Below are 15,410 nucleotides of genomic sequence, written 5' to 3'. Positions count from 1 at the left end.
AGCAGACATTGACAGCAGAGTCCGCAATCATGGTGCAAGTGAGCTGTGCACCTATTCTCCACTATGCATGATCCAAGTGACACCACAAGTTTAAAGAGGAAGGAAAAAGATGGATCAACTACTGTTGAGTCGCATGCTCCCATGTATTAAGTGATTGTAATAGGAGCATTAATTATGTTGTCAATTTTTATCATCTAAAAGGAGACTATGGTTGTGATTGCAAAAATAAAAGATAGTGGCATGGGCATTTTTTCACTTTCTTGAAATATGCGAACTGAATGCATTTATCATCCACAAAGAAACTGAGATACAGCATTTCATAAGTAAAGACTTCTGAAGGAACTTGTTTGAATTACTGCTTGCCAAAGTGGTTGTCGACAGCAGTGATGTAGGTCAAAAATGGGAGAGCATCTCTCAATAAAAATAGGCCATATGCAGACAAATAAATAAGATTGGAAGGTAGTGCACATTGGCCAAAACAGGCCACATCTAGAAGATGTGCAGCACACAAACATTGACATCGAACATAGGCAATGGTCATATTAATGTGACTGGATCAAGTATCTTCCTTGAACGTGGTCACACCAACATTGGGCCCAACCGCATTCATGCAGCTGTTGAAAAAACGAAGAAGCATACAACAGCAAAAATTGATACACGTAGGGATCGAGTTAATTTGATCAGATTAGCTCCTAGGTAACCACCATTAAGTGTATCTAATTCGGGCAGAATGACATTTTTGTTAATTTAATTGAACGTCTTCAATGATGTTACATTTATAGAAAACAAAAGATTTTGGGAGATTCAGTTCCATGCCTAAAGATAAAGTGATTGCAATTCATGTGGGAATGTGTAGACCCACTATAAATTTTCCTTCAGTCCACAAAAGTTGTTCAAGATTTTAAATCTGACAACAAGAGGAAAACATTCTATGAATCATGACTTGCAATCCATTCACAAGACACATATACTGGATGATTATCTGCAGAAAAGGTCGAAGAGCTACAGTTGCTAATGTCCTCTATACATCCACAGAGTAGTACCAAACTGCCCAGGAATGGTGTAGAGAAGACTAGTTACCACCTGAAAGTGATGGTGAGCAGTGAACAACATGAAAATTACGTTTTGAGTTTTAAAGAGTTGTTTCATCTTTCTGTACTATGGACAGAGACACAGAGAGACAATGCCATACGAAAGAAGGAAGATAAGAGTTTAATGTCCTGTTTACAGTGAGATCATTACTTATTAGAGACAGAGCATAATCTGATTATGTAAGGATGGGGAAGGAAACTGACAATTTTCAAAGGACTCATCCTGACATTTGCCTAGAGTGATTTAGGGAAGTCATGGAAAATCTAAATCTGGATGCCCTGAAAGGATTTGTGAGAGGTATTTTGATAATATTCTGTTATGGTGGACGTTGAAGGCTTCACATATTGCCCTATAGACAGCCAAATGGATTTCATTCAGCCTCTCTTTATCTATAGCCTTATGCTTTGTTTTACACCTATTATGCATTTTATGGTGACCTAGTAATAAATCCGAAACCATAACTTTAGCAGAAACTGGGGTACATAGAGGAAAAAACTGCTGCTGTGCTCACTTGGGGTGTACATATGGATAACAAAGAATTCTGTCTGAGAGGTGAGGGAGAAGGGTCGTTGTTGGTTGAGGAGCTGACATGTCACTTTCTGTGCTATTCAGCTGTGACACAGTAATACTAGTTGAGAGCCAGAATGAGTTATGCATTATTTTTAAATCCTCTAAGAAGTGCATTTGTGGACAGTGGACTGTCTTGAAATTTTTAAACAAATGCTCTTTAATTGTGGGCCAATGTTACTCTAACTGTCTAAACAACTGTTGGTTTTTCTTTTATATATATTTCTCAAGCGAGTAATATTGACATTTCATTTCACACCCACACTTCATATAATGAAAATAACACTTATCATGGATAAGCATGCATGTTTTCTTGTATCATGATAAGAATAGAGGTAAACAGTGTAGGAAGGTTCTTCCTCACTACATCAAGTATCTTTCACTTTCAGAGAGACAAGTGGTGCAGAAGGAATTACACTCTGCCTCTCTCATGCATTTCTGCTACAAAATTTCCTACTGTTTTGATGTCCTCTCTTTGGATTATGGGCTTTCTTTTGCAGAAATGGGTGTTAACTCAAACCTATGATGTATGATTCAAAGGCTTCAGTCTTTTAGTGACTGTTGACTAGCGATCTGAGGGCTCACAGAAGAAGTGCAGACACAGTACACCACCTGCTCATGAATTGTGAGGCTGTGAACCATGTATCTAGTCACACACAATGCCATATTCAAAATGTTTCCTATGAAATTCACTGCTCTGAGAAGTTACTACCTGTTAATGTGGTGTTGCAGGTGCTGCCCCAAAACAAGTGCTGAGGCAGGTGTCCGGCCACTTCCTGTCGGGCAGGCTGGCTGCCGTGCTGGGTGCATCTGGCGCAGGGAAAACCTCACTCCTCAATGTACTGTCTGGGTTCAGGTAAGACTGTGCTCTGCATTAAACAGAGCACTTAGGTTGGCTGTAAATGTGACATCATAAACAGCAGCTAGTTTTCTTCCAATGCCAGACAGAGGACTCTTCTGGGCTTTCCCACATATTACAGTCCTTAGATGTTCTCCATATTTCCAAATGGTTTCTACTTTTTTTGTGCTAGGTCATCATCTAGGTGAGGCATCAGCAACCTTTTAGTACCTATGGGTCACATTGTTGAAACCAGAATATTAATATTTTGAATGTTTTGAATAAAGGACAAGTTACAGTTCTCCTAGTACCATTGTCAGAAATTAGACTGTGGTTGGATGCTTGCATGAGCATGCATGCACGTGTGCATGTGTGCACACATATGTGCTTGTACATACATTCATTGCCAATATTTATGAACAAGTGATGTCCTACCATCTGGAAAGAGTTATAGATGAATAAATAAATAAAATATATTGAATCAAACAATGGAAGATCCAGGCTGGAATGTAACAATATTATGAAAAGGATAGTTGCTACTCACCATATAGTGGAGGAGCTGAGTCACAGATAGACACAATAAAAAGAAGGCCAATGGCTGAAAACTTTATTTGTGAATGTCTTTTGTTGTGCCTGTCTGTGACTCAGCATCTCTGCTGTATGGTGAGTAGCAACTTTCCTTCTCATAACATTGTAAAGATATATTGCATTTTACAATGCACAATTTTATTTAAGGAGAAAAATAAAACTAGTAAACGTAACCCTTTATAGCTACGCAAAAAAGATATTCTGCAATATATATGTACCTGCAATTTAAGAAAAGCAAAAATTAAGGGAAATGTTGTAGGAAACTTCTTGTAGAATGTAAATACTTCAGCATTAAAGGAGAACTCTAACCAAAAAGCAGAAGCATTGAGTCGTCAATAGGCACACACAAAGAAATCATGCTAGCATTTGGAGTTATCTTTTTAGATGAGCTAGAGTATAATAAAATACAATAAACACACACACACACACACACACACACACACACACACACACACACACACACACACACACAACACAACACAACACAAATGTACACACATGCCTGTGCTCCTACACGATGCTGGCTAGACTCACAGTGCCTATAATGGTGGACTTGTGGTGGGATTACTGTCAGGTCAGGTGGGTAGAACGAGAAGGTGGTGGCAGGCAGAGAGAGGGACTGAGGGTAGGTGGCTAATGGCTCAGAGGGGGGTAGCCAGTTTGCCAGCTAGGAATGCATGAGGGAGGAGTGGGAGGAATATGGGCTGGCATGATTATAGTGGGTGGTGGGGAGCAGCACATGCTGAAGGTCATGTGGGGACATGAATTATGAGGGCATGACATGATCGAGGAAGGGGAAACTGTTGGGTTTAATGTTCTAGGGCAGTGGGCAGGGCAGGATGATTACTGTAGTGGAAAATGTGCTGCAAGCACAACTCCCATCTGTGCAGTTCAAATGGATCTGAGCACTATGGGACTTAACTTCTGAGGTCATCAGTCCTCTAGATCATAGAAATACTTAAACCTAACTAACCTAAGGACATCACACACATCCATGCCCAAGGCAAGATTCGAACCTGCGATCATAGCGGTCACACGGTTCCAGACTGAAGCGTCTAGAACCGCTCGGCCACTCCGGCCGGCATTCTGTGCAGTTTAGAGAAGCTAGAGGTGGGGGGAAGGATACAGATGCTCAGGTTGTGCAACAGATGTTGGATATGAGTATGTTGCGCTGAGCTGTGTGTTGTCATCAGGTGGTCAACTTTGTTCTTGACAACAGTCTGGAAATGGCCATTTCTCTTGGTGGACAGCTAGTTGGTAGTGCATTGTTTGCAGCAGAGTTGTTATATGACATGGCTGGTTTCACAGATGCCTTGGCTTCTGTTGAGATCGGGTACGTCTGAACATGACTTGACTAACAAATGCTATGTGAGTGAATAAGGCAGGTCTTGCACCTTGGTCTGATGCAGGTATATGTTCCCTGTGGCAAGGGGTTGGGAGAGGGAGTGGCATAGGGATGGGCCATGAAGTAATGTAGGTTGAGTGGACAATGAAATACCACTTTAGGAGGAGTGGGAAGATCTCTGGGAGGATGTCTCTCATTTCAGGGCAGGATGAGATAATCAAAACCCTGGCATTGGATCTGATTCATTTGTTCCATTCCAGGGTGGTACTGACAGGTAGGGTTTTACAAGGCATGGCCTACATCTCAACAGGAAAGGGAAATTGGTTGTGCTGATAGCAGAATCTTGAAGAGGAGGTGGGGAGCATTGACACTTACGAATGTAATTGATTTGCTAATGTATTTCGACTATTCCTAGTTAATACTTTCATTATATGATAAAATCAGTAATTGTTTTGTAACTTAAATTCTAATGTTCACACATAAACAAATATAAATACTGTCCTAATTATAAACATTTGGAACATGAAATACTAGGAGTCTTAAAATATCTATTTGGCACTGTTCGAAAACATGTTTGCAAAGCCAGTCCTTAATTAATTCCAAATGCCCCAAGTCAGCTTCAAACAACTGTTAATAAGACTACATAACAGCTAAATAGAGGGGAATAAACTTATGATAAACACCAAAAAATAATAAATAAATCCTAAATTTCTGTTTAAAAGGTGATGCATGCTACACTAGTGTGAAAATAAACTTCATCTTCTCTTAAAACAAAGTTTTTAGGTTAACGGCTTGAAAGTAACTTCAAATAACACACACATATAAACAAAATTAATGGAACACTAAATGAAATATGTTACAGTCCGCGTTTACTCTCTACCAAAGTGAGTTATAGCACTGTCCAAACTCCTACTTTGCCCAATTCCACAGCATCCTACTGTACGGAATTATATTCTGGGGTAACACACCACCTAGTTCAGTCATCTTCTTAACTCAAAAAAGAACTTTAAGAGCAATGCAACATTCTTGACAAACAGATTCTTGCAAACCCTCTTTCAAAAGTCATCGATTCTCCCTCTTCCTTCTATGTATATACTAGAAATGTGTAAATATATTAGAAATAATTTAAAAGATGTAAATGGACAAAAGGAAAAGTCTCATGTCCAGTCAATAAGGACATCAACTTATAAAATCTCCACAGTAAACAGCACTATACAAATTTACAGTAGTCTTCCGTATAAAGTAAAAGACATATAATCATTCTTACTCTTTTGTAAAACCCTAAGGGCATTCTTATTAGATCGTTGCTTCTATTCAATAGCAGAATTTCTAGATCATTTAAGATATAAAAGACTTGAAACAAGAAAGTGCAGCTACTGCGAGAACCTTTGTGGATATAGCTAAAATTCATCTATGTGCTGAAATAATCACTATATTCTTGTTGTGTGTGTGTGTGTGTGTGTGTGTGTGTGTGTGTGTGTGTGTGTGAGAGAGAGAGAGAGAGAGAGAGAGAGAGAGAGAGAGAGAGAGAGAGAGAGAGAGAGAGAGAGATCCGTAATTAACAGTTTTGTTAAAAGTATTGTTTGTGTAACTATATGTGTTAATTATATTAAAAGCAAAGATTCCAAGACTTACCAAGCGGGAAAGCGCCGGCAGACAGGCACAATGAACAAAACACACAAACACACACCCAGAAATACTAGCTTTCACAACCGATGGTCGCTTCTTCAGGAAGGAGAGGGAAAGACGAAAGGAAGTGGGTTTTAAGGGAGAGGGTAAGGAGTCATGGAGTCATTCCAATCCCGGGAGCGGAAAGACTTCCCTTAGGGGGAAAAAAAGGACAGGTGTACACTCGCACGCACACACACACATATCCATCCGCACATACACAGACACAAGCAGAAATATGTCTGCTTGTGTCTGTTATTAACTTAATTCGGCTGTTAAGTATAACCTCCACCCACACCAATTCGCACGGAGTATCTACTTCGACTTCACTACAAGATAAACCACTACTGACAGACACAAACACTCCACCACCAATTCTGCCTAATCTATCTTTCCTGAACACCGTCTGAGACTTCGTAAAAATTTCTGCAGAACTTATTTCAGGCTTTAGCCAGCTTTCTGTACCTATAACGATATCAGCTTCTGTGCTTTCTATTAGCGCTTGAAGCTCAGGGACTTTTCCAGCGCAACTACAACAATTTACAACTATAATTCCGACTGTTCCTTGATCCAAGCACGTCCTGTAATTGCCAAGCACCCTTTGACATTGCAGCCCATCCCGCACTTTCCCGAAGCCTTCTAACCTAAAAAACCGCCCAGTCCACGCCACACAGCCTCCGCTACCTGTGTAGCCGCCAGCTGAGTGTAGTGAACTCCTGACCTATTCAGCGGAACCCGAAACCCCACCACCCTATGGCGCAAGTCAAGGAATCTGCAGCCAATACGGTCGCAAAACCGGCTGAGCCTCTGATTCAGACCCTGAATATATAGTGTTTGTGTCTGTCAGTAGTGGTTTATCTTGTAGTGAAGTCGAAGTAGATACTCCGTGCGAATTGGTGTGGGTGGAGGTTATACTTAACAGCCGAATTAAGTTAATAATTGGCTCCTTCTACCGACCCCCAGACTCCAATGATACAGTTGCGGAACAGTTCAGAGAAAGTTTGAGTCTCGTAACAAATAAATACCCCACTCATACGGTTATAGTTGGTGGGGACTTCAACCTACCCTCGGTATGTTGGCAAAAATACTTGTTCAAAACCGGTGGTAGGCAGAAAACGTCTTCCGAAATTGTCCTAAATGCTTTCTCCGAAAATTATTTCAAGCAGTTAGTCCACGAACCCACGCAAATTGTAAATGGTTGCGAAAACACACTTGACCTCTTGGCCACAAACAATCCAGAGCTGATAGAGAGCATCATGACTGATACAGGGATTAGTGATCACAAGGTCATTGTAGCTAGGCTCAATACCATTTCTTCCAAACCCATCAGAAACAAACGCAAAATAATTTTATTTAAAAAAGCGAATAAAGTGCCACTAGAAGCCTTCCTAAAAGACAATTTCCATTCCTTCCGAACTGACTATGCGAATGTAGATGAGATGTGGCTCAAATTCAAAGATATAGTAGCAACAGCAATTGAGATATTCATACCTCATAAATTGTTAAGAGGTGGAACGGATCCCCCGTGGTACACAGAAAAGGTCCGAACGCTGTTGCAGAGGCAACGGAAAAAGCATGCGAAGTTCAGAAGAACGCGAAATCCCGAAGATGGGCTAAAATTTACAGACGCGCGAAATTTGGCACGTACTTTGATGCGAGATGCCTTTAATAGGTTCCACAACGAAACATTGTCTCGAAATTTGGTAGAAAATCCGAAGAAATTCTGGTCGTATGTAAAGTACACAAGCGGCAAGACGCAGTCAATACCTTCGCTGCGCAGTGCCGATGGTACTGTTATCGACGACTGTGCCGCTAAAGCGGAGTTATTGAACGCAGTTTTCCGAAATTCCTTCACCAGGGAAGACGAATGGAATATTCCAGAATTTGAAACACGAACATCTGCTAGCATGAGTTTCTTAGAAGTAGATACCTTAGGGGTTGCGAAGCAACTCAAATCGCTTGACACGGGCAAGTCTTCAGGTCCAGATTGTATACCGATTAGGTTCCTTTCAGATTACGCTGATACTATAGCTCCCTACTTAGCACTCATATACAACCGTTCGCTCACCAATAGATCTGTACCTACAGATTGGAAAATTGCGCAGGTCGCACCAGTGTTCAAGAAGTGTAGTAGGAGTAATCCATTTAACTACAGACCTATATCATTGACGTCGGTTTGCAGTAGGGTTTTGGAGCATATACTGTATTCAAACATTATGAACCACCTCGAAGGGAACGATCTATTGACACGTAATCAGCATGGCTTCAGAAAACATCGCTCTTGTGCAACGCAGCTAGCTCTTTATTCGCGCGAAGTAATGGCCGCTATCGACAGGGGATCTCAAGTTGATTCCGTATTTCTAGATTTCTGGAAAGCTTTTGACACCGTTCCTCACAAGCGACTTCTAATCAAGTTGCGGAGCTATGGGGTAACGTCTCAGTTGTGCGACTGGATTCGTGATTTCCTGTCAGGAAGGTCGTAGTTCGTAGTAATAGACGGCAAATCATCGAGTAAAACTGAAGTGATATCAGGTGTTCCCCAGGGAAGCGTCCTGGGACCTCTACTGTTCCTGATCTATATAAATGACCTGGGTGACAATCTGAGCAGTTCTCTTAGACTGTTCGCAGATGATGCTGTAATTTACCGTCTAGTAAGGTCATCCGAAGACCAGTATCAGCTGCAAAGCGATTTAGAAAAGATTGCTGTATGGTGTGTCAGGTGGCAGTTGACACTAAATAACGAAAAGTGTGAGATGATCCACATGAGTTCCAAAAGAAATCCGTTGGAATTCGATTATTCGATAAATAGTACAATTCTCAAGGCTGTCAATTCAACTAAGTACCTGGGTGTTAAAATTACGAACAACTTCAGTTGGAAGGACCACATAGATAATATTGTCGGGAAGGCGAGCCAAAGGTTGCGTTTCATTGGCAGGACACTTAGAAGATGCAACAAGTCCACTAAAGAGACAGCTTACACTACACTTGTTCATCCTCTGATAGAATATTGCTGCGCGGTGTGGGATCCTTACCAGGTGGGATTGACGGAGGACATCAAAAGGGTGCAAAAAAGGGCAGCTCATTTTGTATTATCACGTTATAGGGGAGAGAGTGTGGCAGATATGATACACGAGTTGGGATGGAAGTCATTACAGCATAGACGTTTTTCGTCGCGGCGAGACCTTTTTACGAAATTTCAGTCACCAACTTTCTCTTCCGAATGCGAAAATATTTTGTTGAGCCCAACCTACATAGGAATGATCATCAAAATAAAATAAGAGAAATCAGAGCTCGAACAGAAAGGTTTAGGTGTTCGTTTTTCCCGCTCGCTGTTCGGGTGTGGAATAGTAGAGAGATAGTATGATTGTGGTTCGATGAACCCTCTGCCAAGCACTTAAATGTGAATTGCAGAGTAGTCATGTAGATGTAGATGCATGTAGATGCAATTTCTGTAAATTTAACTTTGAACAATGTGTAGTTTCAGTACATATTATTGTGATGATGTATAAGGGCCCAATTTTTGGTCCCGAGACAGTCAGTCCATGGCAGAGTTTCAGATGAGAAACCTGTGTTGGTTAGATCTACAACAATGCATCAACTTAACTGTGAAATAAGTGCTACATAATTAGGTTGTGTGCTAAAACAATGACAGTATGTGCTCCAAACAAACCTTTCTATTATTCAAGAACAGTGAACTTTGAGGTTAGGTTTGTACTGCTCGTAGATATTCAACAGGAAACTGTTGTAGCAGTATGTGGATGTTCACCGGCAAACTATTAATGAGGCTTATGGAAACTTAAAACAATAGTGCACTTGCCATGTAACTGTATAATATTAGGGTGTTGTGAACAGTGAAAGTAAAAGACAATGAAACACAACTGTCCATCTGTCAGCTACATCATTTACAGTTGACAATAGTTGCACATCAAATCCCAATTTTTTCAACCAGTACGTCGACACCAAGGACAACAAACAAGAAACAAAGCAGGCGAGCATCATCACAAATTCCAGAATTCAGCTGTTTGGACAGTTTCCTGTTTCCTGTTTCTAACACTCCCGGGAATATTTTTGAATACTGTCTTATTACCTAGTAAAGCTGTACCATGATAAAAACAAATCCACTCGGTTTTCATTCATCATTAACTCCACATGCCATCCATACACAGTGGTCATTGCAACTGCATCAACTACCCTAGCACATATCCCGTCAGACCAAAATTCTCAGCTTATCCACACACACTGCTAATGTAGTGCCTCTTGCCCATTACCCTCTTTACTAATGGCGTTTCACCAATTCCTGTATGAGTTTGAGCTCGATGTGCATCTGCACTGAAGGGATCACTGGTCATCCACACCTTAATCAAATATTTGTTGTCTGTTCTTTTGGCATATCTGAAAGAACAGTTACCATTTTGATCATGCAGCCACAATGAATCAAGACACAAAGGAATTAAATACATTAGCTGCCAATGGGCACTGATTTAAATTAAAGGGGAAAGTTGAAAATTTGTACCACGCCAGGATTCAAACCCAGGGAGGTACGCTAGAATAGTTTACACAGCTGCAATGACCACTGTATACAGTGGGTATAATCAATTCTTCTACACACCTCTGCTGCTCATACAAGTTCCAGTTCACTGTTAAAACTCTTCCATTCTTCTTCCATAACTTGCAGCTTGCCCAATGGGATTTTGCTTCTTATGTTCCTCTGATTTTATTTCCTTATGTTCCTCTGATTTTATTTCTTCCACTCCAGTTGTTTAACCTTTAACACTTTCTGCTCCTTTTCACTCTTCATTTCTCTTTCACTCTTTATCTCTTTTATGTTCATTACTAACATCAATGCTTTCTCATGCTTCAGTTACCTCTATACCAACCATGTTCCTTATCATCCCAGAATCTACTAACATACAATCAATTACTGATTTTTAGAGCAATCATTGTTACATCATGTTACCTCATGGCTGTTTCTCTTCCATTCCATTATTTTTGTAAAGGCCCAAAAACATTTCGCCTTCCTTGCTTCTACTTCTTCAGCCATTTGCTCCAAATACATTTCCATGCCTGTGCATTTCTGTAACAACACGTGAATTTAGGTATCCCATTACAATTGTCCTGCCCTGTCATATCTGCTTCTGTAGTTCTTGTTCAAATTCCTCTTTTACCTCTGATGTACACAGCATGAGGGGAGTGGGTTCCAAACTTGTAATATCATCATGTTGTCCTATTCATTGGTCTTTATCATTCTGTCATTTGTTCTAATTACTTCCTCTATCAGTCCATCTCTTACACATACTCCAGCTTCATACTAGACATCAAGCACAGTCTAACCACAGTTCTCAGTTCAGGCCGTCCTTCACTTCTCCACCCTGTTTCTACCATCCTCGCCACATCCAGTTTTTGTCATTTCATTATGTCATCAGGTTCTTCTTCATCTTCCAAGTTTATATATTTAAAATTCCAAATTACAATCCATGTCCATTGCTGTGTCATCTGTCTTTAGATCCATTTCTGATTCCAACCCCTGTTCCAGTTTCGAAAGCTCTTATTTACTGTCAGTTTACTGGGTCTGTCAGAGATTCACTAGAGCCCCAATTTGCAGATACATTTCAAGAGCCTCAGTAGTAGGCACAGACCACACAGTGTTCTCTTTGTACTTTACTCCTACATTCAGTCTCCAAATTCACGTCATTGTCTATCTCCCTAACTTGGATGAGTGGGTTAGGCTCTGGAGGCCACATCATCTTCTGGAATGGCAATGACACATACACACATTTCTGGTGACTCTTCAAACAGTAAGAAAAACTTTTTTATCAAGTCCAGTCCTACTACTTAATCATTCATCATCACATTTATATGTTCATCTCATTAACAGAAAAAGATAGTCAAACAAAATTGCATGTATTTAATTTGATAAGCACCTTCTGCAATAGAAGTCCTGTCTCTATGGAAAAAAATTCTTACGAACACTCTACACTGAAACATAGGCTTCTGTAGTAACCTTGAAAAAAAAAACAGCTGTGCTTCAAGTAAGCAGTAAAAGAAATCAAAGAGGTATTTGGAAAGATAATTAAAGGTCAGGAAGAAGATATAAAAGCGCTGAGACTTCCTGGCAAAACTGTGTGCCAGACCGAGACTCGAACTCGGGATCTTTGTCTTTCACAGGCAAGTGCTGTACCATCAAAGGTTCACAGGAGAGCTTCTGTGAAGTTTGCAAAGTAAAAGACAAGATACTGGTGGATGTAAAGCTGTGAGGACATGGCATGAGAGGAAACGGTCACAATTTAGCTTTCAAAAACAATAACAGAGAATCATTGTGAACAGAATGAGATTTTCACTCTGCAGCAGAGTGTGCGCTGATATGAAACTTCCTGGCAGATTAAAACTGTGTGCCGGATCAAGATTCAAACTCGGGACCTTTGACTTTCGCGAGCAAGTGCTCTACCAACTGAGCTACCCAAGCACAGCTCCAGACCTGTCCTCACAATTTTACTTCCACCATTACCTCGTCTCCTACCTTCCAAACTTCACAGAAGTTCTCCTGCAAAACATGCAGGACTAGCGCTACTGGAAGAAAGGATATTGTGAAGACTCGGCTTAGCCACAGCCAGGGGGATGTTTCCAGAATGAAATTTTCACTCTGCAGCGGAGTGTGCACTGGTTTTGAAACTTCCTGTCAGATTAAAATTGTGAAGTTTGGAAGGTGAGAAACGAGGTACTGGTGGATGTAAAATTGTGAGGATGGGTCTTGAGTCATGCTAGGGTAGCTCAGTTGGTAGAGCACTTGCCCGTCAAAGACAAAGGTCCCGAGTTCGAGTCTCGGTCCAGCACATAGTTTTAATCTGCCAGGAAGTTTCAAAGCCAGCATACATTCTGCTGCAGAGTGAAAATTTCATTCTGGAAATGTCCCCCATGCTGTGGCTAAGCCATGTCTCCACAATATCCTTTCTTCCAGTAGTGCTAGTCCTGCAAGTTTCGCAGGAGAACTTCTATGAAGTTTGGAAGGTAGGAGACAAAGTACTGGCGGAAGTAAAATTGTGAGGATGGGTCTTGAGTTGTGCTTGGGTAGTGCAGTTGGTATAGCACTTGCCCACGAAAGGCAAAGATCCCGAGTCCGAGTCTTGGTCCGGCACACAGTTTTAATCTGCCAGGAATTTAAAAACCAGCACACACTCTGCTGCAGAGTGAAAATTTCATTCTGAATAGCTCTGAGGTTTGCCGGTGACATCGTAATTCCATCAGAGGTGGCAAAGAAGTTAGAACATCATTTGAAGGAGACGGATAATGTGCTGAAAACTGATTATAAAGTAAACATCAACAAAAGTAAAACAACAATCATGAAACATAGAAGAATTAAATCAGGTGATGCTGACATAATTAGATTAGGAAATTAGATGTTAAAAGAAGCAGATGAGTTTTGCTATTTAAACTGAAGTAGAGATGAGTGAAATCAGAAATAGCAAGAAAGGCTTTTCCGAAAAAGAGAAATTTTTCAAGGTTAAATATGTATTTAAGTGTCAGGAAATGTGTTCAAAATCTTGTCTGAAATGTAGCCTTATACAGAAGTGTTATGTGGATGACAGATGGTATAGACAAGGGGAGTAAGCTGCAGGTCACCAGATATGTACTACATTGATTCGAAATATGATGCTACAGAAGAATGTTGATAATTAAATTGGTAGTGAAGAAATACTCACTGGATCAAATTGAGAGTAAGAGAAATTAATTACACACCATGACCAAAACAAGTGATCAGTTTATAGCACATTTGCTGAGGTGTTAAGGAATAGTTAAAATTAGTGATGGAGGAGTGTGTAGAGAGTAAAAATTGCAGATGGAGATCAGGGTTTGACTACAGTAAGCAGGTTCAGATGGATGTAGCTTCACAGTAGTTACGCATAGATGAAGAGTCTCGCACAAAATAGACTAGCTTGGAGAGCTATATTAATCCAGTCTTCAAACCAAAGATCACAACAAGAGCATGCAGATATTTGTATTGTCTCTTCAAACTAAGTTTGTTCAGAACAGATAAATTTCTTCCGCAAATTATACAAAGCTCATGTAGGTGTTCTTGAGAACCACCAAGCAACTGGTGGAAATCAAATCACCCCCAACCCCCAAAAAAAAAAAAAAATTGCCTACACACACACACACACACACACACAAAGAATAGATTCCTATGTGTCAAACCCTGAAACCCTGTATAGTGCATGACAAATGATGCTGAACTCAGTTAGAGGGGGGGGGGGGGGGGGGGGAGCTGTTGCTAATGTGCTAATGTTGAAATATGTGTACCTTATTGGAGCGAACAACTTCTGTTTACAACTCATTGTTTCAAATTATATTATCATTTCCAAACTTGTCCTATATGAGCTTGTGTTCCATCTGTAATTCTTCTTCCCATACCAACATTTTCTGCCATTATCATTTAAGGTATATGTTTCACTTTTAGCAGGCTGCTTCATGTTTGAAATGATCCACAGGACCACAGGCGTGACAGGCAGGGTGACCGTGAATGGTCGGATGAGGCCATGGAGCGATTTCCGTCGCATCAGCTGCTACATCACACAGGAGTTTACCATGCTGGACAACCTGACTGTGCACGAGAGTCTTGAGTTGGCAGCAAGACTCAAACTTGGGCCAGGCTGTGACCGCAATTGTGTAGTATGTATTTTGTCTGTCTTCTATCCTTAAAAATGTTCCATGCAAATTTTCCATCAATGGAAACAGTGCCAGAAATATTCCTCTGTGAGCTCCTTGATGATGTGTTCTGCTTTTTCTTTCACTGTTTCAACAGACTGACACCTTGTTTCTTTTAATGTAGATTTGACCTTGGGGAATAGATAAAAGTAACATGGTGCCAGGTCATGTGAATAAGATGGGTGGTCTACCACTTGGATGCTGTACTTTGCCATAAACATATTAACAGGCAGTGTGGTACGAGCTGGTGCATTGTCTTGATGCAGAACTCACGACTTGTTCTTCCACAGTTCGGGCCATTTTTTTCTTATTTTCTCATGAAGTTGAGCAAGAACCTCAAAGTAGGAATGTTGATTAATAGTTTGACATCCAAGAACTCAGTGAAGATACATAGTTACATGAATATGGAAAAAAAAATCGTCACTGATTTGAATCTTGATTTGCTCATTCGAACTTCTTTTGCTCTTGGTGAAGCCAGACCCTTTCAATGCATGGATTGGTGTTTAGTTTCGGGATTATAAGTGAAAAACCAATATTTGTCAAATATTATCACTCTTTCAAGAAACTGGGATCATTTTTGATGGTACTGAAACTGTTAATGCAAACATTTTG

At 40.5% G+C, this 15,410-nt stretch overlaps 1 protein-coding gene across 1 annotated transcript in view; it reads left to right on the top strand.

Moving 5' to 3' along the window:
- Positions 1 to 15,410, top strand: part of LOC126279098 (ATP-binding cassette sub-family G member 4-like) — a 359,996-nt gene that overhangs the window by 298,042 nt on the left and 46,544 nt on the right. Inside the window, exons 2-3 of the mRNA XM_049979571.1 lie at positions 2,392 to 2,515; positions 14,582 to 14,762. Coding sequence (XP_049835528.1) covers positions 2,392 to 2,515; positions 14,582 to 14,762 — 305 coding nt within the window. The remainder of the gene's footprint in view (positions 1 to 2,391; positions 2,516 to 14,581; positions 14,763 to 15,410) is intronic.

This window comes from Schistocerca gregaria, chromosome 6, assembly GCF_023897955.1.
Source record: "Schistocerca gregaria isolate iqSchGreg1 chromosome 6, iqSchGreg1.2, whole genome shotgun sequence".
Taxonomy (NCBI): Eukaryota; Metazoa; Arthropoda; class Insecta; order Orthoptera; family Acrididae; genus Schistocerca; species Schistocerca gregaria.
This window is presented reverse-complemented; position numbering and strand designations above follow the sequence as displayed.